The sequence below is a fragment of the Perissodus microlepis genome, chromosome 15 (genome assembly GCF_051167445.1).
Source record: "Perissodus microlepis isolate ML-2025 ecotype Zambia chromosome 15, ASM5116744v1, whole genome shotgun sequence".
NCBI lineage: Eukaryota > Metazoa > Chordata > Actinopteri > Cichliformes > Cichlidae > Perissodus > Perissodus microlepis.
The window spans coordinates 5,981,015-6,004,890 of NC_140475.1; the positions used below are offsets into that span (position 1 = coordinate 5,981,015).

The 23,876-nt window shown below is 41.4% G+C and overlaps 1 protein-coding gene across 1 annotated transcript; it reads left to right on the forward strand.

The window, feature by feature from the left end:
* The first annotated feature begins 9,703 nt into the window (after positions 1 to 9,703).
* On the forward strand, positions 9,704 to 19,319 carry dll4 (delta-like 4 (Drosophila)). The gene is made up of 11 exons (XM_084953707.1): positions 9,704 to 10,170; positions 10,333 to 10,593; positions 10,983 to 11,040; positions 11,718 to 11,981; positions 13,907 to 13,967; positions 15,024 to 15,154; positions 15,385 to 15,554; positions 15,654 to 15,873; positions 16,372 to 17,107; positions 17,455 to 17,563; positions 18,068 to 19,319. Exons 1-11 carry the CDS (start codon positions 10,117 to 10,119, stop codon positions 18,071 to 18,073), a joined length of 2,070 nt encoding a protein of 689 aa, XP_084809833.1. The 5' UTR covers positions 9,704 to 10,116; the 3' UTR covers positions 18,074 to 19,319.
* Positions 19,320 to 23,876: the final 4,557 nt, after the last annotated feature.

The window sequence follows — 23,876 nt, forward strand, 5'->3', positions numbered from 1 at the left end:
TTGTAGTTAATCAATTAATGTTTTTTAACCAGTAATATTTTTCCTGTGTTCAGTGGTGTTTCAAACAAAATTCTGTCATGGAAACAAATTTCAGTGACCCTTAAGTTACGTTAATGGGAACGTCGATGAACACGACACATGAAACAAATACAAACGGGCAACCCCCACAACCCTGAATTGGATGGATGGCTACACAAATTTTTTGCGCCAGAGGAGATTGAACTGAAAAAGCTTCTCGGATGAGAGGTGAAATGTTTTCAAGAAACTTACAGTACTTAAAGGAGTCCAGTCGCTTTTCTTTCCAAGGTCCTTAGACAACATAACATCACATTCACAGGGGAAATAATATATCCATCCATCCATTCATTCATTCATTCATTCTCTTCCACTTGTCCTCATCAGGGTCGTGGGTGTGTGGGGCTGGAGTCTATCCCAGCTGCCACTGGGTGAGAGGCAGGGTACACCCTTGACAGGTCGTCAATCTGACACATGGCTAACATGAACATAATATATAAAAAATTCAAAAGAATTTGGATTTATAAGAAACATTTTTTTTAAATCCCTGTATGTGATGATGTTTGTGAGAAGTTTCATTTAGAACGACCCACCCGTTGAGGACGTGATAGGGCACATACCCACATAAATACATAAATAATCTATCGTCAATATAGTGAAACAGCATTCATTCTGGCAGTCAGCATACCGGTTGCCTGATCCTTGCTTCCCTGTTGCTGTCATGGAATTAGGGTTAGGGTCTTGTAACAGATTATGAATCACACCATGTGGACACGGCAACTTGGCTCTCCAAGACTACTCACAAGAAATAAGCTTGTGAGTAGTAATCCTTTTTCATTACTCTTAATTGTTTTGCTATAAGTATTTTCAACTGTGTAAAATTTGACATGGCAACTTGCTGGGTTGCTGCTTTTCTAAAGCTTCTTAATATGATTTTAAACTTGATTTATAGGACTCATCTAGCGCAGCAGGTCCTGAAAATAAAAAAATGTGTATATCTATCCATCCCATTACCCGGTCGTAAGGGGCTATATTTAACACATGCATTTTCTCGTTATAATTAAACTACCATCTGGAAACATCAGAGTTGTGTTCTAGTTAGATGAATTTATCTACTGATACTTTTGTTTTTATGGTGGAGCTTTTTCTTCATTTGTGTGACTATGTATTACTGCTTGATTTTATTTTGTTGATATATCTGTCCCAAGTTATAGGTACTGAATTTACTGATTCAGTGAAAATTTCAGGCAGTTACCTTTAATAGCTGTTTAGATATGCTGGAAGTCTATGAAAAATCTATCTTAAATAGTATTTTATATATCATATTGTATTTGTACCAAATTTCTGGGTAAATCCAAGATTGTCAAAAAGAAAATGTTCTAAAATTTTTGATGATTTAAGGTGTTGTGAGCCGATAAGCTCACATTAGTCTAAAGATATTTGTTTTATTGTGTCACAAAATAATTAATCCAAATATAGTTAACGCTTAATAATGTGTCGGCTGTGTCATCTTATCATTGTAGGATGAACAAAACATATACTAACATACTAACACAACAAGGCATACAATATAAATCTTGCGATATATGTAAGGCAACAATATCAACAAATTGCCCATATAGAAAAAAAAATGGACAAGCCTGCATCACAGTAGTAAGTTTGTTTGTTTTTCTTTGCACATTATGTAGAAAGTCGTGTCCTCCTCTATCTGTAACTGATTAATCCATTATTTGGTTAAGTCGCTGCAGCCCACTCCCTTCAGCCTCCCACCGGTGTTTTTCTCAGCTAACGGTGGGCCAGCTTGATGCTGCTGCTGCTGGGAGACTATTGGGATTAATGCTGCCGACTGACACTAATCTCATTGTGGTTAAGGCTTTGGAGAGACTGCATAGCCTACACCCACTTCACTCTCACTCCCAAACACGTATTTATGGCACCAATCCGCTGGGATATTCATGCCCAGGGAGGGATTTGTGTAGTGGATTCTTTCACTCACTGCTCATCTAATGGATGGCTTGATTTGATTCCTAAATGACTGATTCTGAAGTCTTGAAAAACTAAACTTAAAAGATACAAATAAACACACAGAAATCACAAACCTATTGTGTGCTTTTATTATTAAACACTATGTCATGATTTTTACTCTTATTATTTATCACTACAGTAAAGCCTTGACTTTGAACTACATATCAAAAAATTCACCCGAGCGGTGAGTCCTTCCACTTATCTGAATAATTATTGAAAGCTCTTTGTTCATGGTGAATGATATCTGCTGCTTTTATCAACTTCAGGAGCTGCTGTCACTATATTTAGCTTATATAGCCTGTGTTTCCATGGCTACTACAGTTAAACTGTGGTGGTTAAAGGCAGGAAACCTATACAATCCACATCCTCGTAAATCATGTCAGCAATCACAGCATTTGTATCAGAATACTAAATCATTTCCACCTGAGTCCTGTAGTAAACATTAACAGAACTTAAAATCATTAAGTCCATAACACTGGCATTGCTCTGTTATATGAATTCATGTACCCAATTTTTATGCTTGAAAAACTGTTTCAGTAAAAAAGTATTATAGTTTGATTTTTCAGTTTCATCTTCACAAAAATTGTGCTGATTAAATTCTGCAAAGCTTGTCTTGAGTTAAGTTGGAGTAACGTGACATGCACTTCCCTAGAAATGTAACTACACATTGCATCAACCCAACCCTCAACAATTACCATGTCAATATAAGGAATAATAATCATAGCATAATGACTCACAAATGTCTCACTCGAGGGACAAATATGACAAATATACCCCCACACCAAATTAAAAAAAAAAAAAAAACCTGACCAGAACAAAGAACGTAGGAAAAAGTCCCAGCATTTTATTTGTTTGTATCGGCTGGCACTGCATATAAAACACGACCACAATGTAACTGAACACATAACACACCAGGTAAAGGTGCTGGTTTACACACCGAACAAACGTAAGAAGCATGCCAGGAAGGGTAACTGGTGTAGAAAATGAGTAAATAAATCTACAAAATCAATCATGCAGCGCTACCTGCAGTGACAACCCATTGTGACTAAAAGAGGAACAGAAAGTACCTTTATGATGCTTTCTGCTTTTATTCCCTGTGAGATTATTATATTAGATTATTATATATCAATGCAATTATTGTGGTTTGTACTTCGAGCTATTCGTTTTAAAGCTATAGGTACTTTATTTGCAGAATTGCAATATTAAAGACCAAACTTTATACCCATCAATCAATCGGTTATTACAATTGAGCAAATCTAAATATTTTTCATTATACAAAATATAACATAGCAGTTTTATTTATATAGCATATGTCATTATAATAAACCTTGGAGATTAAAAACATAAAAATCGGTGTAGATTTTACAATGCCTTAAGGCAGTGAAAAGCATCAATTAAAAAAATAAAAAATAAAAAAAAACGCACACAGCTATTGACTGTAAGCCTGTGTGAACGAGACGGTTTTGAATCTGTTTTTGAATGTGAGCACAAATGCTTGTTACAAAGAACAGGACCACAGTAACTGAAAGCACCCTCAGCATACTTGAATCTGATTCTAGGAATATTCAAAAGATCTGCACCTGATGACCTGAGAGGTCTGATTTGGTTATAAACAGTGAGCTAAGTCAGAGATGTCCCGGGAGGGCCAAACCACTGAGAGCTTTGTGACCTAATAGAAGGATTTTAAAGGTAATTCTATATTGCACTGGGAGCCAATGAAGAGAGTTTAATACTGGGGTAATATGGTCAAATTTCCACGTACCTTTAAGGACTCCATCTGCTGCATATTGAATGAATTGAAGTCACCCTACTGATGCAAACAGAGCATTGCAATAATCTAACCGGCTTGATATGGGACAAATTTCTCAGAGTCCGTGTGAGATAAGCATTTTCACATCTTTTAAGGGATTTCAAAAACATTATTTATCAAAACATTATGTTTAAATTCTTTATGCAGACTACTTATAACATAATGAATGTGTAAACACAGGACTGCACATGAGCCTGAAAAACGTGTTTTCTATCCCAGTTTTCCACAATGATTTTATTTCTGTTTAAATATTAATTTATCTGGGTTCTCCATCCTGTGCTCTCAGTCTCCTCTGTCTCACCTTATTTTAAAAAAAATCCTGGAAATACCCTTTGTTTTGAGTTGTTTCATGTTGGAAGTCTTTCTTTTACGTAGTAAAATTTGATGTATGTTTATGGGGGTTTTCTTGATGTTTTTGTGCTTTTTATGGTTTTTGGTCCATTATAACCAACAGAAGGCAGACATCTCTATAGTTCATTTTGTAAAAACGGCAATTTGCACAGAAGCAACCTAGAAAATATCACATATGGGAGAAAAAAAACATGTTTATTTGATTTTGTGTGACTTCTTCATTTAAATTATAAAACCCAAAGCTAACCTCGAACCTTAGTGTGTACTCCATTAAGATAAGGTAAAACTGACCTCGACCCCCTCCTTGAGATTATGATGTTCTCAGACAAGGTGAGTTTTCATGACGGCACATTCTCTGTAGTCTGCGGCATGCTAAACAACTCCAGATGGTTCATGTTGCCACTGTAATCGTCAAAAGGCCAAGTCAGTGCTGGTACAGTGCTGTTTGTAGTAAACACCATGAAGCCAGAGAAAGAAAAGACAGGTTCCAAAACAGAACATAAGGGAAAGCATTGTTAAGGTAGACAGATACGGGGCATTTTGCTCCAATGAAGTCCAAATTTCAAGAGTTGAATCAGACGTCTGAATTTTCCTTTCAACCAAATATCATGGATTATCTACACTATGTTTCACCTTCTTTAATTAAAATAACTGGACTTTTATTAAATTGGTTTATATGAAGAACTTCTTAAAATGTTAACCTATACATTCTTCAGGTTTCATTAAAGAAACGCTTTTTTTATAGCTTGACCTCTCGAGGTCATTTCCTTCACCTGCAACTGAAGAAAATGGAAAATCCAGAGAGACTCGCATCTGCTGACGGATTTTTTCTGAATCACTTTTGTGCAGGTCACCCGTGACTTCCTTAAATGAGGTCTTTCAGGTGTGACTAAGAAGTATCCTGTATACAGCCAGGCAGTGAACCTGTACCACTGAGGAGCAGGTCATAAATCTGCCGTCTTCTGATGTAACTGTCGATGTCAATGTCAGTCTACTCCAACACACTGGCCTCCTTTCAATTAAATCGTGATTTATGATACATTTACGATAAAGCCCAGGTGGACGTCAAATATAAGCTTCGTTGAGTAGTAGATATGGTCCGGCCTTCCAGATCATCATCCAGCTAAACAGGATCAGACAAATATGACTGACTGCATACACATGTCGTATATAACGACTGAGTCATAGTATACAAAATGTGAAGTCCAAACCATTTCACCTGATGTACTCCCAGTTCTGTTACTTCTCTGCCTTTACGACAGGCTTGGTGTAGTGAAATGTAAAACTGTCAAGGCTTCAAATTACAGCATGTGTTACCTTAGACAGTTAGTGGCTTCCTTTTCCTTCCTTCACTCTCTGTGGTCTAAAACAGTAAAAGTGGACACTTGATGACTTTACATCTTGTTCACAGAAGTTAACCTGGAAATGAAAATCAGATTTTTCCATTAAGAAAAAAGAAAGAAGCAGAAGAGATTTCCGATTCCACTTTGTTATCCAAACTATTCTACTTCAAAGATAACTCCAAAAATGTACGACCGGAGTTAAAATTGCTGTTATGGTCTGGTTGAACAAAGAAGCAGATTCCTGTCATAGAAAAATTATATTATGTCAATTTAGTTAAGTCTATATTTTTTTTTAGATTAGCACCCATTGAAGTTTAAACCCACTCCATCTACCCACAAAAAGTTTAAAATATAAATAGTTTCAAGGTAGTACAAATGGCAGTGTGCATACTTGTAACTCCCTTGTAAGAGATCTGTGGCCCTAAAAACTTTTATAGCCTTCTGTATGTTAAGCCATGTGTGGCAAATAAAACTGTATAAATTAATTTGACATAGAGTGACAAAGGAGCAGCATATTAGAAAAATATCTGTCTTCTCATATTTCCAAGTTTCAAGTATCATTACAGATGCGCCTATACTGTAGCGCTTGCCCTTCGTTTTCAGATTACTCATGTGATAAATGGAGAGGCTGACATCATCTTGCTTGCTCCATTAATACAGCATTCTTCACATTCCACTGACAACAATAGATATTTTCTTGGCCGCTCTCTGACCGATCAACCTGTTTACACTTCCTTGTCAGATCACAATTATTCATGAGAATTGTCCAGAATGGTGAGAACAGGAAACGCGGTTTTCTCCGCAGCGTTCCTCAAATCCACAAACAGCCAGGAAAGCATCGCGGAACGATCTGAAGTGCACCAGCAAAACCCACGAGGGGGGTTTGCTCGCTGTGGAGTAGAGGGACGCAAGAGGAAGCAGAGGAGACATGAGCTTGTACGCTTTCTTCAGCTTCCACGACACCCACATACAAGCTCGTAGACACAGACACACACACATCCAAACATCAAAGCGCTCGGATGAAGGCTACAGCATGAACTGAAGCCTGGTCAGTCAGATCCTGCTGTGTTGCTGGAAAGCAGAGAGCTTTGATGCAACATCTTAATAAATGCAGGGTCCCAGCTTGTGGTTTAGAGAATGGGTCCAAATAGCTTAAGAATGAGCTGCACCAAAGCAGTTGGCTTGTTGTGGGCTCCAGTTGCTGCCTGGCATTGCATAAGAGCTCAAGCATACAATGGTTTTTCAGCAACGCATGTTATAAATAAAACCACAGAGAGCATTTGATGACAGCGGCTTAACTCTATCTCAGATCCTCTACTGGAAATGTTTCTGACTGCAGACATCGTGCGACGTGTTTCGATTTTTGCCTACCATGCTTTACAGATTCAATGCTTTCCCTTTAAAGAGTTTTCAACTTTTGCCAAATATAATCAGTAAGTAAGCATGAATAGGCCATCTGCAAGTATATAAAAGTGTAATATCTGCTATCTTGTGCAAGCACTATAATAAAAGAAAGGGTCTGATATTGCCGATATTAACAGTGTTGTATAAAAAAAGCAAAGCTGTTTGGTTTAGTTCAGCTTTATGAAAAAAAAAACAAAGCCCATATGGCATTGTCTTCATAGTAAAGACAGTTTTGTGTTATCAGCTGCACTCACCTGTTAAACTGCAACTGTCACACTTTTTATGGTGGTGACATTTTAGCTGGACTGGAGACATAGGGCCATAAAGCAGATAAGCGGGGGAATATTGAAGATGATTAGAAACCATTATTGGCAGAAAAACTGATGTGCTAACGTGGATCAGTAATCCTGAACCAACTCAAAATGCGTAAATTGAATAAATAGGTGCAGCTCCTATAGAGTGCACACACAGATTCTGTTTAAAAACACCTCATTAAATCAGAAAGAGTCATCAACATCGTAGTGTCAACAAGTTACAGAATTAGCATCCGAGAGTCAAAAAAAAAAGGGGGGGAAAGAGCTGCACGGCATATGGCTCAATCAAGCCAATGCCATTGTGTCTCTGTGGACCCACTGGAGACACAACAGGTGTGTCAATATGACAAGCATTCAACCAATCCATCGTGTCTCCCTCATATAAACACTGAATAAATATAGATGCTCTCCATTTTCACTCTCAGCAGTGCACAGAAACAACAGATGAAATGCAAACACTTTGAGATCATGCCGAGGTCAAGGGAAAATCACAGACTATTTAAGCGTGTCATCATCCGTTAAGTCATAAATATACACTTTTAGGAGGGGGGAAAGCAGCTTTTGTTGCTTCTAGGTGACTAAGATTTTAAGATTAATCAGACTCTAGTCACATGTACTTGGACACATTTGTTCCCTTTTCATAAGCATAGCATGCACACCTACAAGAAAAAAAACGGGGAAAAAATAACAGAGTTGATGGAGGAGTGCACAGTTCATATGCTCAGCACTGACTACAGTATTCAGTGTTTTGTCTTCAACAACCTGATTATCATATTTTCCAGAAGCCTCCTCCTCACGTGGGCAAATGGTGTTGCTGCACAGCAACAAGTTTTGTCATATCCCCAGCGTTCACGTAGGAAGTCATTTTATTACACTATTACTGTAGTTTCCTCTTAACAAACGCTCACATGATGCCAAACAGAATTTAGATGAACAGGTTGGAGAAAACTGGCTCGTGCCCTCCGCGAACAGACGATAGAAAAACGGTGCGTCGGACTGCCAGTCTCCCACCAGATGGTAAATGAGAGAGACACGGGCGATCGAACAACAAATACAACCGATGAGATTAATCAAAAAACAGCCAATGGATATGAGGGGGGAAACTGAGGTAAAGAGTGGGTTCCAAAAATTCAAATAGGGATTCTTTTTCTTTTAAATATCCCCCGGAAGTTTTTTCAATGCAAATTCAGCAAATAAAATGTATAAATTGTATGTGATTGACATTCTTTGTGCATTACACTGGCGTCTACGTCATCCTTAGTGGGTAAACCTGGAGGTTATTTATTTATTATTTGCGTCAAACGGATTTAAGATAAGACAAATTGTCAGTTTAATAGTTGGACGCATCACCGCTGCCAATTTCAGGCCATCAAATCAAATATTTTATCTCGAAAATGCGGGGCTCAGATTCCTATTAAATGTAAAAGAATAAATCAGTTTTACGCACGCGGGTGAAACCGCGCGCAGTCTCTCCGTGTGTGTTTGTAGGGTATCACAGAGAGAGAGAGAGAGAGCTCATTTGCATACAGCTGAATAGTTATGTCCCCCAGTCCTGTACACCCGCATGAGGGCGAGAGAGGGACACGCGCCGCAACAATAGGAGGCACGCTGCCATTAACCGTAAAAATACTTGGGTGGGCATGAAGGGGCGCACGCGCTGCAACATTAAACACAACTAGAATAAGATGTTCAGAAGGGAGAAAAAACAGAATGGAAACATAATACGTAATGTAGGTGGGTGTGTGTAAAATACATTTTTTATTGGAGCTGAGCAAAGGCCCTTTTTCTAAATTAAAGCAAGCGTGCGTTTTTAGTGGGATCATTTGGGTTTGGGAGTTGTAAGATATTGGCTCTTGTGCTTCTGGGTTTAGTCTGAAAAAAAGTAACATTCTGAAAACTCAAAAACAACTCAAAAGATTGTCCCCCCCCTGTAATCGCATTTCTGCTTTCATTGTTTGTCTTACATCCCGAGGGAGGCGCACATGTGACCCCACAGAGAGTGGAGGGTCCTGGAAGGATAGCCCAAGTGTGCGAGGCTCCAGTGCTGCAGTAAGGGCTAATTAGGCGTGCAATTGAGTGGAACCGGGGGTTAAGGAAGGTACAAGGAGAGTAGGACAGTAATTGAATTTCTGCTCTCCATTCTCGAAGTTTCGGCTCTCCTGCGCTGTCCCCTCTCATTGTGCAAAAATAAAAAATGTCTAAATGTGCGCCCCGCATATTGTGTGCTAAAAATAAGTCAGCAGATGTTGGGGGCTTGTTAATAATCGCCCGGTATCCATGGTGGTCAGTCATCTCTCTGCCAGTGGGTATTAAATCTGGATAATTGTTGGGGTGGAAAGAGAAGGGGGTTGAATATGTAAAGTGGGCGGTGCCAGTTGGGTGAGTGGCAGTTTATGTAATGAGCAGCGCAGTGGTAGTCTATATATCTGGGAGGAGACACACTAGGGTTCATTCAGTAGTAATAAGACGAGTGATGAACGTCCGTGGCGCACTGACGCACCGACTTGAGCACCAAAACAAGGTCTGAGCCGCGCGCACACAGAGGAGTTGACCATTGTGGAGTACAATATCATGCAAGGAGAGGACGCCTGCTGACGGAGTGAGACACAGCTGTGGATATTGGTCTTCCCTCACCTTTGGATAACTTGGAGATTGGAAACGCTTCCTCTGGACGCTTTTGACGCACGGCAACAAGGAGCTATTGAGGACTAATCGGGAGTGGAGGATTTATAGTGTTTCGTGGAAGGGTTTTTTTTAATACCCTATTTGTTTACCTCGGCTTCAATACTTCGGAATAAGAAGGTTTTGCTGCGTGAGTGGCTGGTGACGCGGCTGCCCTGGAGAAACAAGAAGGATGGCAGCCTGGTTCACCTTTACCATCGCATTTAGCACCACGTTAATATCACAGGTATGAAAGAGGATGTACATCTCCTTGGTGGTCCTGAGACCTCGGCGAAACCAGATGGAGAGCCGACTGTTTAATTTTTCCCCCCCTCTTTTTTTTAAATAACAGAATAAGCTTCATGTAGCTGCACGACGTTTTCTTAAATAATATTTCCTTCTCTTTTAGGTATTTGGATCCGGAGTTTTTGAGCTGGATCTCCACGAATTTAAAAACCACAAAGGTCTGCTTGCAAACGGAGATGCATGCAAACCCAACTGCAGGACTTATTTTAGAATTTGCTTGAAGAACTATCAGGCTGTGGTCTCTCCAGGTGACTGCATCTTTGGAAGTACAATGACACCAGTGCTGGGGACAAACTCTTTCAGCGCCAAGGACAGTGGCACTTTACCTACACCGATTCAAATACCCTTCAACTTTGGCTGGCCGGTAAGGGCGTGGAGCAGCACATCCACTTTATTTGTTTCACTACAGCGATTGCTATTATGTTGTTTTCGGGGAACTGCTATGCATTTTGGGAGCGCACCGATTATTGGTCAGCTAGTCTAATCCATATCATTAGGTAATACTCTTTCGACTAACAGATTGGACTGCTGCCATGTCGTTCATTTCAAAATCCAGAAAGGCTCTCGTGATCACTGTGACACATATTTCCTCGTGCAGTCTTAAGTCTGATTTGAATTTCTCTTCTCAATTAGCAGGAGCCTATGAAATACAAAAATAAGCAAGATTTAGGCTCTCGTCTAAATTGCGAGCACTCTTTTTTTAATGGCTATAGTCTTTGTAGCATGTATTAACGGCATATGTTTTCTCTTTAGGGGTCCTTTTCATTAATAATTGAAGCCTGGCATTCACCTTATGGAAACCTACCTGTAGGTAAGTGCAGCCTTTTTTACCACAGGAGGGAGCTCTGTCTGTAGGTTTAACACACTCCAGTCGGTTTACAATTTTTGCACACTTAACATGCACGAAAGCAGAAAATAAATTGGGCTATTAAATGCAGTTTATTCACTGAAGTGTTCCCCCTCCACCTCCTGTTAATTGTTCATCATTTCAGACAATTTTCACGCCTATTCATGCCTTTGTTATGAACTTCAGAACACCTTTTTCATTCTTATACCCAATACAATTGAACTTCCTCTAGTTTATTTTTGGCGTGGGAAAGAGCTGTGGGCTTTGGTGAGAATACTCAGTGCTTGCCAAAAGCCCCTGACTACATCTTCCTGTATTTTACACCTTACTCTGTTCTGCCCTTTGGAAGAGGGGACTGGGCCTGGGAATGTTTTTGCTGACGGAAAGAAAGAGGAAATTTCAACCTGAGTTTATCTTTCATCTAAGCTGTATGGGATTTGATAAGGGATGCAGCTTGGCACTGGGCAGATTATTAAAGCAAAAGTGGATGACTTTTGACCTCGCAAGCCATTTATGATGCATAAGTGACATAAAACCATAATCAATCCAGGACATGGGCAGGTTTAAACTCTAAACTTCCTCCATTAGTTCTGACTTCCTCTTCCTTCTCCTCTTTTTTCTTTTTCTTCATCTTCTTTCAGAAACCAACAACCAAGACGCTTTGATTAGCCTCTTTACCATCCAAAGACAACTTGGTGTAGGAACTGACTGGTCTCAGGATACACTGGCCGATGTGCAGACAGAGCTGAAGTATTCGTACCGATTCATCTGCAATGAAAGTTACTACGGAGAAAGTTGTTCCAAAAAGTGCACGCCCAGGGATGACCGATTCGGCCACTACACCTGCACCCGTGATGGACAGCTATCCTGTCTGCCCGGCTGGAAGGGGAAATACTGCGAAGAACGTAAGCAACCAGCTACATAATCTTTATGTTTTACAACTGTCTGGCTCACTTTCTATCAGTAGTCTGTTCTTGGTGATCACAGTCTGTAGTTGCTTCAACTCAATCTGATTGTAATGAGTTTTTGAATAGTGTTCTGCAGGATTTGGTGGAGAGGCCTTACCTTAAAGTGGTTAACTGTCCAATACTCTGATGAATCTGTTTCTGTACATCGTCCTTTGCTCTTCATAATCATTATAATGGTTTCTGCCTATAGAGAGAAATGCATAAGTTTGATATCAGCTGTTGCTAGTATGTGAGTTGTGTAACCCATAGGTCATCACCCTCAAGACCACAGGATGTTTGAGTGCTATAACTAGACATGACCTCATGATATCTGGCAAGTCTGATAGGCAATTTTGGTGTGGAATGCATTTTTCATAGCTGTTTGCTTCATATAATTTGTAATCATGTAATTCTGACGTGCAATTGGTGGGTTTGTGGGTACTCATTGAATATGGGTTTTCTTGGCGGGGGCAGGCTTAGCACGACAACAGGCACATTATACTTGTGCAAACCCACTTGGCCAGATCGTGCACCAGCACTCCCAAGATTTGGAAAGTTCTGAATGAGCCTATGAGGAGGCTCAATGCCATTTGGCTCCACAATACCAAGGGCCCCCTTTCACCAAAACAAATTAATCAAAGAGTAGATTGGAAGGAGGCACCGTGAGAGTAATAGTTACCATGTGCTGGATATGTGGCCACACGGGTGACAGCGGATCTGTCATCCATGTCACTTGGCGGTGAAAGAGAAATTGGCATGTGCTATTTTGACTGTGGCGCCAAATTCTAACCAGATGGGCTCACGTGTTGCAATTACACACACATCAATCGCCACTGACTACAGAAAATATACATGAGAAAGACAGATTGGGCATCTTTCAGAGGCCATAATTTGCCTTCTCGCTCACACGCTCCCATACATAAATTTTAACAAGCCCGGCCGTTCGGGGCCATAGTGTAGAGTTTGAAGGAGCTTAGTAGCAAACACATTAATGCAGAAACACACACTGTGGACACTTGCGCGCAGTGGTAGTAGTAGTAGTCACGTGACACAAATGGCTGGCTAACTTAAGCTAAGTCTACGCGTATTAGCGAACATTTACCTGCCGTTCCTGTCCAGGTAAGTTAAAGGAAGAGCTGTTAATTTCTGTTTACTACTGTACCTTCAGAAAGCGCGTGCCCGGTAACTTAATCTGCAGGAGAGAGGGGAGGGCGCGAGGGGGTGCGCGCGCGGGCATTGATAGAAGGAGCCCAGGCGACTGCACGCGCCAAGGTTAATCGCAGCATTATTATCCGCCACGCGCCACCGATGTTTAGTCCCCTTCCATTGTTGGGCGCGCGGTAGTGGCAGCTGCAAATATGGTTCTGGCAGACCACAAACAACAATAGTGACAGCTGTCTGCTATTGAGAGCGAGCATCTGTTCTGGACTAAACCGGCCGCTTACTGTCAGTCGCCTGATATGTTGCCCCGGCGAATCAGTGTCATGACCGGTACACTTAAAACAGGACAAACAAACTCTCACCCACACACACACACAAACGACCCACCCAGTGGCAGCTGTGGGTGTGGCAGACAGGTTTAGATCAAATGGAGGCTTCTGAGGAAAGTTGAGCCTCACCAAGGCCCCGTGCACTTTAATAAACAGAGCTTACAGTTGGCTATTTCAAGGAAAGCCTTGGTTGTTGTGTGCCTAATGGCAGTGCAAAGGGCTTGTGTGACATTTTAGCTTATGGTTTATTTTTAACAGTATGGAAAATGTGAAATTGTCACGCCTGATGTATTGTGTCAGGAGGAACAGGTGGACAACAGGCAAAGAACAGTAAAAGAGCAGCACCCTTACTGTAAGTTTCATTTTTTTTCTCTCTCTTCTTTCTGCTTGTAGCTATCTGTCTGGAGGGTTGTAGCGAGAGGAATGGAAACTGCACCAAACCTGGCGAGTGTGTGTAAGTATTAATAATTGCAAGTGTTGAAATATGTGTTGGCTGTTTGGAAAGGAGCACATATGGGCACAGCGTCAGCTCCTTTCATGTGGAAGGCCTGGGTTGTTTTTCACTCAACTTCTTCACTCAGCTGCCTTCCAGTCTATGTGCAACTTTTATCATCCGAGGATCCACATGAGCTGAAATATTTCCATATGATTCATTAAGTGAGGCTGAAGTTCACGTCAGCGTTTCGGTCCACGCCCTCTCTTCACAGCATCACTCACTGACTTCTCCGCTTCCCATGTTCCCTCCTTGTCACTGCCCTATCTCACTCACCAGCGTGGATAATTCACACACACACACACACACTCACCCACTCGCTGTGAGAAATTCCTCCTGATTTTTTATTTTTGCCCTCTTTTTAGGCACAAATCCACCATTCCCACCACTAAAACCATTCCAGATTGAGGTTAAATCCTTTAGATACCAGTAAAGCTGCTCCCATGTCTCTGCGCACTAAGTAACAGAAAAATGTTTTAACCTTTAAAAGAGCATCTTAAGTCCCACGATCTTAGGAACCTTTAGGAAGCATCTTAATCTTTAAAAAATATTTTTGCTTGGGTATTATTATATTATAATTAGTAATCTTTAAACACAATAAAGATCCCCGCTTCCAGCCCCACTCTTAGCATTAACTTCTACACATGCTGTACATACATTGTACAACCTACCTGTACAAATAAAGTGCACTTTCACTGAGTGATGAGCGATGAACTAACAAGGTTTTACTACTGCAAGATCTCACTTTTAGCCAAGTGAAAGTTTGTTTGGTTTTTTTTGTTTTTTTCAGATTTCTGTGATGCATTAATCAATCATCTAATGATTGTGTCAAACTGTGGTATGACGCAGTTACTGATGTTAACCGATTTCTTAATATTAACATCCAATTAATCTGTTACAGGGATATTTAATCTGAGTTATTTGATGGCTTAAGACTGCAGTCACATCACTTTTAGCATGAGAAAAAAACAAATACTAATGTTTTAAATGTCTTTCGTTTTTGTTTTAATTTTTCAGATGCAGAGATGGCTGGCAGGGCACGTTCTGTGACGAGTGCAGGAAGTACCCGGCCTGCAAGCACGGTACCTGCCAGCTGCCGTGGCAGTGTAACTGTCAGGAGGGCTGGGGAGGCCTATTATGTGACCAAGGTACGCCAGACAACTTGGCTCACTGCTGCTATTCCTTTTTAAAAAGATGCTCTCATATTACTTGCACCCTGTTTTCATTTGAATTAACTTGAAAGCATTAGTAAATTAGGTTTCCTCTGAAGTGTTCTATTCATAGCTTTCTACACATCCGGGGGTAGATAGGTTGTGTGTGTGTGTGTCCTGCAGACACCCTGTAAACAAACACTCTTCTCCTCTCTCCCCCAATCCAGACCTGAACTTCTGCACCCATCACCATCCCTGCTTGAATGGCGCCACTTGCATGAACACTGGCCAGGGAAGCTATACATGTACATGCTTGCCAGGCTTCACGGGGGTCAAATGTGAGCTGGAGATGAAGGAGTGTGACAGCAACCCCTGCAGGAATGGGGGGACATGCACAGTAAGTAGGAAACTGAGCGGTGCATGCCCACCTTTAGGTTTCAACATTCGCTGCTGATCATACTTACTCACTGACTTGTTTTTATTTCCATTTCTCAAGAATCTGGAGAGCGGCTACATGTGCACCTGTCCCCAGGGCTTCGAGGGTTCCCACTGTGAGCACAGCCTGCTGACCTGTGCCGACTCCCCCTGCTTCCACAAGGGCAAATGTAAGGAAAAGGACAACGGGCGCAGCTACATGTGCGAGTGTCCCAGAGGCTACACCGGGCTCAACTGCGAGAAGAAAGTGGACAAGTGCACGTCGCTTCCCTGCGCTAATGGTACAGTCTTCCTTTCCTCTTTGCCCCCCCACTTTTTTTTTTCTGAACTTCCCTTTCCCCCCCACTCCAATTCCTGCCACTGGAACAACAGGAATTGGTGGGAACTTGGTGTCTATTGTCCTCCATGTAAACACTCAGCAGCTTCGAGCAGCAGCTTGTAAATGTCACCACAGCTTGCTGTGGTTGTTGATGAAAGGGGACAAATATCCAGCGCAGTTCAATTTCTGTCCTCATGTAAACACAGAGGGCTCTGGGATTGTTCTGCGCTGGGAGAACAATATGCAGCACTGCGGTCACACTGTGGATTCAGTGGAAATGTGTGAACTCAAGCAGCCTCGCGGGAGGGATTACGGAGATTGTGTTCTCTGTCTTTGATTTTGAAATGCCTCAGTGTCGAAACATCTCTCACTCTGTTTGCTAATGGTAGCTTCTGAGTTTCCTCTGAACCTGTATTCGTTGATGCTTATGATCTACATCCGCTTTCTCTTTTTTTCATAGGAGGTCTGTGTCAGCTCCATGGTGGCATCCGTGTGTGCAGCTGCCGCGCAGGGTTTACCGGCCAGCGCTGCGAAATCAACATCAACGAGTGTGCTGGAAACCCCTGCCTTAATGGAGGCACCTGCCAGGACCGAATCAACGACTACACCTGCATCTGTCCTGCCGGCTACGGAGGGCGAAACTGCGACCGGATCCTGAACGAGTGTTCCCTTCGGGCCTGCCTCAATGGGGGTACTTGCAGTGGGGGAGGTGGGCCGGGCAAGTCTCCAGCAACTTGCAGCTGCCCAGCTGGCTTCACTGGACCCCAATGCGAATATTTCGCCGTCACCTCTCCTGTGACCACCGGAGAGAACAAAGATGGTTTCCAGTGGGCGGCGGTTTCTCTGGCTGTTGGGCTGGTGGCACTACTGGTGGTGCTGTGCATGGTGGTCTTGGCCTTGAGGCACATCCACAGGCAAGCCCAGAGGCAGCGAAGAGAATCAGAGACTATGAACAACTTGTCCATCAGTCAGAGGGATAACCTGATCCCAGTGTCCCAGCTCAAAAACACCAACCAGAAAATCAGCCTGGAAGTAGACTGTGACTCAGAGAAATCAAACTTTATTCATAAAAACTATCACTTGGACCCTTACAACTCGAAATCAAAGGAGTTCAAGGACGAAAAGTCACAAGAGGATAAAAGTCTTATTTATGACAAGGGTTTAGATGATAAAATGCCTTTGAGTAGAGTGTACAGGTAAGAGGAAACATCTTTGCATGTCTTTATACTCTCGTCTTGGCTGTGATAATGTCTGTTAAAGAACTATTTATTCCACTCACATAGATAGTGTGCATTTCTACTCTGCTGAGTAGAAATGACTGTTATGTATGAGAAGCCTCTGTCATGTAATCCTCATTTGCACCCAACAGTGGGCCCCCCAACCATACATTGCTCTTCATCCACAGAGTTTATATTGAACAAGTGCTTAGCTATGTACCGCACACTCTTCTTTGCTGCTTCGCCGCATGTGTATACACCTAACGCATAGTTCTGCCATGTGCTTCTAGTTTGCGTTAACACAAAGTGTGATTTGTGTTTTGCAGCGAAAAGCCAGAGTGTAGAATATCTACAATATGCTCCTCGAGAGACTCCATGTACCAGTCGGTATTTGTTATAGCGGAAGAGAGGAGGGAATGCGTCATAGCGACTGAGGTAAGGCAAATAAATAAATAAATGAAATAAAATCACATCTTCATCAGCATTGCCTTAGATCCTCTATTTGACATCCATTAGGTTGTCTCAAGTGCACGATTCCTCACTAGTACACCAACATTCATAGGAGAAGATGAAACTTGCTGTTTTTCCCTGGTTTTTTTTGGTATTCTGACCTAAGCTGGGGGGGAAACGCAATCACGTGCATTATTGGTTTCTATAAATTATGCTAGCTACACTTTATCTTGGCCATATGATGACCTAAAGTGAGAACCTATAATGATTTCTCGCACATGTTTGGCTCTGCTCGGTCTCAAAGGTGCTATGTTTTAGTGCTGTGGCTTTTAGTGGAATTTTTAGGATGTTTACTTCCAAGCAAAACATAACAGTGATGCCGGTGCGTTTGAGCTAAAGGAGTGCTTGGAAACTGTTTTTAATTTGCTGTTTTTATGTTGTTCAAATTATTTGGTGTAACTCCATTTTTTTCTCTCTTTTATCCCACAGGTATAAACTGTGAGTGTCAGAAGGCAAGGGAACGAGGGGGGGGGGAAGACACAATCAAGGCAGAATGTAATATTCTGGATTGTTTACAAATGCTGAGAAGAGACTGGAGATCATTTTAGATGTTCACTGCTGCTCTGGAACACTTGAGAACTGGAGAGGGCAGAAAAGTCTGCTCTGCAAAAAGGAAAGAAAAACAAAAACAACAAAAAAAAGGACAGAATTGAAAAACTTTGACCGAGTGTTTGTATGCAACACATGTACAGTGAAGGACCTCTCTCAGTCGCGACAATGGTTAAATGGACTGGCAAAAAAATAGACTGACTGCACGAGGTGTGACGACAGCATCAGTGAAATTATTAAACTTCTAACCTTGGCCATCCTGGACAGTAAAAAAAAAAGAGAGAGAGCTAAAGGGTGGATTGTCGCCCTGTGTATCTAACCTGGCCTTGTGTGATAATCATGATGACTTTGACAGCCAACCAATCAGTAAAAAAGAAAAGGTGCCTAAAGATTTGACCACTCCAAATCCGCCCCCCCACCTTTCTCCTTCTTTCCAGCCAGCTTCGCCTGCTATGCAAGACTCAGGGTCTAGACGAGTGAACTCACCCCGTGTCACAATCCAACCTCACCACCGCTGAGTTCTGAATGTCTGAAACTAATCTTCAGCCGTCAATCACGTGGAAAAAAGAAATTTGGGGGGGGTGGACACGTCATGTGCAAGGGTGAAGATCGTATGCAGCCCAAATTCACTAGAAGCCTTAAAAAAACGGGGTTTGAATGCTCAGTTGTGTGCCCCTGTCTGTCCTTGGATCGATTTGCACTACCAAAATAAATAAACAAAAACAATGGGGGGAAAAATACTTTGAAAATCAACAGAGATTTGAAGAGAAAACCACAGGAGCGCAACAGTCAGTGCAGTGCCAGCACGATCCAAGAGAAAGGGAAAAGTTTGCGCATAGAAAAAAGGTGTTGGGGTTTTTTTTTTGTTGTTGTTCTTTTTAATGCAACTGAAAACAAGAGACTCAAAACGAGAAGAAAAAGACTGTCACACCACTGCCTGCCTATAATGAATTTCAAAAGTACAGAACCAATAATGTAATTTTTTTTTAATGAGTATTTCCAGAGTTTTAATTTAAATATGACACACTGCTCTTTATATGTTTTATAATGTTATTTTGTATATAATGCATATTTATAAGGACCAAACTTCTGTAGAATAAAAAATTCTGTGAAAATTTCTGGAAAGAAATTATTTATGAGGCCTTTTTTTTTTCTTTTACATTATTGACCGTGTGTGTCTAGTATTTATTTATATCTGTTTAGCTTCATTTCAGCCAACAACATTGGTTTAATCAGTGCTAACTGCTCTCCTGCAGTAACACAACATCACATATAATGTTTTGGACATTTGGTAAATGAAGGTCCTTGAATGTAGTATGTCTACCTCGAGTAATTCCTGGAAATGCTGTTGGCTCTGGCCCCACTCACTCAGCAACCCACCCACCCCCTTGTTTCTCTCTCTCCAGCCCTAAATTGGCTTGAAATTCAAATCCGTTTCCACGGATACCACCCCCTCAAGCTGGAAATGGTGAAACAAAGCCCGGTGCGGGGCAAAAGGGGGAATGCCTCCCCACCACCACTACTCGTCTCTCTCTCTCTCCCCTCCCTCCTCATAAAGCTCGTGAACGCAAACATGCGCACACGCGCAGCCATCCAAGCAGATGCCGTGGGGGAGCGCGGTGTGAGTCTGCAGTGCCATAAAAACAGCAGCATATGCCAAGCCTCTCAGCCTGTGCGCACGACCCACAGAGACCTCCTCCCATAAAAAATACACTCAGGCACTTGCAGGCTCCCCAACTGCTCTTCCTCCCCTTCAGGGTTAAGAGCAATATTTCAATGCCCGGTTCCGTACCACCCACTCCTCTGCAAACAAAGCTGGAGAGAGGACCTGGCACCAGCAGAGAGGAGGGTGAAACCAGATGGAAGCCAGCGGATCTGCGAGGATTCCACATAAATAAATAAGTCAACTTTTCTAAAATAGAGATCTTTATCAGAGTACTCTTCTTCGTCTTACTACCATTTACCGTCCTGATCTATCTGGAAAATAGCCACTGTTCCATACAGTTTGGAAGAGCGCTTAAGGATCAGTGTTTTTTATTATTATTATTTTTATTTTGTCTTTTTTCCTTTCTTTCTCTCTCTCTCTCTCTCTCTCTGTGTGTGTGTGTGTGTGTGTGTGTGTGTGTGTCATGCACATTATCAGAATCTCTCCTGACTCCAATTAACACAAATGCTGCAACAGTCAACACCCCCCTAATCAGCAGCAATCAACACTCAGCAGAGAATCTGGATGGTTTTTCCCTCACACACACACACACACTCATCCTGTCAGCCCGTTGACCTAGGCATCCTCATCCTCAGCTAGTGTGTGTTCATTAAAAAAAAGAAAAAAAGAAAGGAGTTTGGAAAGGGGAGCTTCCGCACATGCTCGGAAAAAACATACGTGCTATCACAGTGATGAATCACCCAGTTAAAGGCCTCTCGCGCTGTGGTCATCTGTTACCTGACCCAGCCTGATAGCGCTTCCCACCGTCCCCACACTCACACCTACGAGCAGGAGCGCTCTCTCATCCACACTCCATCGCACATGCTAAGGCTCTGCTCTTTGGCCTCTCGGTGTCCATAACACAGCCAGGCATTTTCATTGTGTTATAATCACAGCATCCTGTTTGTGACCCGGTGACATCAGTTCCTGTTTCCTCCCTGATTAAAAAAAAAAAAAAAGCAGAACATGCCACTGCATGCTGACTGCTTTTCTCACGCATCGTTTTCATTTCATTCTGTACTCAGCTCACACACATGACTCGGGCTCTCAGGAAACATCCTCAAAACAAGCCAGGGCCCAGACAAACACACTAATCAGTGCTATTTATTCCCAATCTAGGAAAAGAGAAGAAAATAAAATGTATAAATTGATGTGCCCTATTTGTCCTTGCCCTGCCCTGTTGAGGTGAGCCTGATCCAAATATTGATAGTATCGATACCAACCCTGGTATCGGTATTTGTATGGGATCAATACTAGCACAATAGGATTGATACTTTGTTGCACTATGAAAAATGTCTAAAACTTTTTCTGTTCAAACATCACGTTTATTCTAGTTATAGCCTACAGCACATTTAAACAACAGAAGCTGACACAAAGTGCTTTAGAGACAGACATATGTAAATTCAGGGTCTCCAAAAACAGTTTCAAAATACATGAAAAGCTGAAAGATGTGTTTTACTGTGTTAACTGAGTACTATGCAAAGTAAAAATCACCACAGTGATTTAGTAGTTATTAAAATGTGTTAAGAAGTTAACAAATTGATGATGACTCAGCTCATAAATAGTGACACACTGACACACACTCTCCCCCACTTAAGCTGCCTTTCTCAGTTATACTTATCAGCATCTGTATCTGTACTGGTACTGGTATCTGCAATGCTGGCCCTGTATTTACTTAACATCAGATCTATACTAAAATTTGCAGTACGGAGCAGCACTACTGCCCTTGCCCTGCTCTTATAGCTGTCTCGTTAATTAACACTAGGTGTCAGTAAGAACCCCCACCCCCACACACAGGAAACAGGGGATCAGTACATGCCAACATAAAACCTGCAGGAACCCTTATGTTTAACTTAAATGCCACACTTCTAGAGCAATAAGCAGATCTGCTTTTACTTGCACTACAACCAACCTTTAATCAAAACGTGAACCAGTCAAATACACTGTACAGTTTATTAACACACACCCTCATCTAAGATAAACATGCACTGACCATAATTCCTTCATAGTTTACTTTTAGATCCAAATCATCTGTCCTAATTAACCCCTAACCTTTTATCTAACATTAGTAGAAGAATGCATACCCTGCGTCACTGCATATATGTGCGGGGAAAAAATAGGGGTCGGGAGGTTTTACTAGGATATCAGGACTAATTAAACATGTATGAGACTGTGTCAGCATGAGGCTTGAATGATGATCTTAGATTGGTTTGAAGGCAAAGACAAATGAATGTATGATAAACGGACGTGTGCAAACATCGGAGAAGTGGGTGCCACTGAAGTCCTTAGCAGGCTGTGGTGAGAGCAACACGAGATAATGTAGCAGAGAGCTTGAGAAGCGGATGGACATGAAGGCACAATGGGCTAGAAGCTTGTGCATGCAGTAGCTTTAGATTTATGAAGAGCTGATACAGTGGCCTGGCCTCTTATCAAGACAGGTAATGCCAGCTATTTATAGATAATCTATGTATTGAGCACAGATGAGCCTCTGCTATAACTGTATATCAGATCTAACAGGAGTGGTGGGCATTTTTGTGCGTTTGATCAGATCTGAGGCTGGATCTTTCTGTGCATCCCATGTCTTTTATTTTGTCTTGACTGAGTTCCATGTTTTAGCTGTGTTGGCACTTTGCCATTTTCTTTCTTATCTTTTTTAACAGGGTTTCAAATGCATTTTAAATCTTACATGAAGTAGAAACCCATACATGCTATTATTTTGCAGGAAATCCAAAGAAAACACACTTGATTATTACAATATATATGAGGGAACCTGTGTTTAAATAATTCAGAAAGATTATGCTTCCAGAGTATAACTGCAAGAAAAGCATTGAATCTGGTTACATTTTGGAGTTTAAGCTAGTAGGCTTTTTGGTGATTGTAACCTACAATCACCTGCTGTACCTACACAGACAGAAAAAGAATCAAAGCTCAAATTAACATGTTATGGTGTCGTAATGGGTCCCAATTAGATACATAATGCATGCAAAGACTGACTTGAAAAGATGAACGTAGCCACAGTGAAGTTATCCAGTGAATGGCCCACTTCCTTTTTGAAGGCTCGACTTGGGCTAAAGCCTATCTAGGGTGAAATACACCCTAGCTACACCCTGGACAGGTTGCCAGTCCACTGCAGCGCTAACACAGGGAGACAGACAACCTTTTAGGCATACATACACACCTACAGCAAAATTTGGAATCTAACATGATTATTTTTGGACTGTAATAGGAAGTCGGAGTAGAGCCCACACAAGCAGAAAGAGAACATGCAAACTCCACACAGAAAAGCCAAAGCTAGTTGGTGGATTTGAACCCAGGAACACAGAAGAATAAGTATGTAAGTAAGTAAATAAGTAAATCCTATTAATTTATATATATATATATGATTTTTCGTTATTTTAATTTTAGCCACCATCAGTTCACCCCACAGTGACACACTGCTTATGTATTATCAAAAATTGAAAAGAGAAAAAGAAAAAGAAAAGACTAATACATACCTAGTAACATAACATAACCTGTGTGCTTTTTGTAAACTTTGAATTAATGACCACTTGAAAGTAACTGTGATCATTTAATCAATATAATAGTGATACTAATAATTGGTTCATTTGCAGCTTAAGTGACTGTATTTTTCCAGGATGCCACAAAGTGAAGTCAGGAATTCTGACTTTTTGAGTAGTGGGAATAAATCATATGCTTTCTCTCTTACACATGTACATCCATATAAGGTCCTGTGTAACTCCCTGCTATACCAGATGTGGTTTCCATCTCTCCTGTGTAAAGTCATATCTTTCAGTTAGAATAATTTATTTGTGCTTTGTATCAGAGTGAAGCAGTTGTTTATGTGTTCTTTTTACGTGGTTAAATAAAACGATTCCTATAGGGAATCTCCTATAGGAACATCTGATGCAATGCCTTGGTATGTTGCTTGGTTCCTGCTGAGGCCCCGAAACGCTTTGGGAAGTTGCATCAGCCGTATGAATCGCT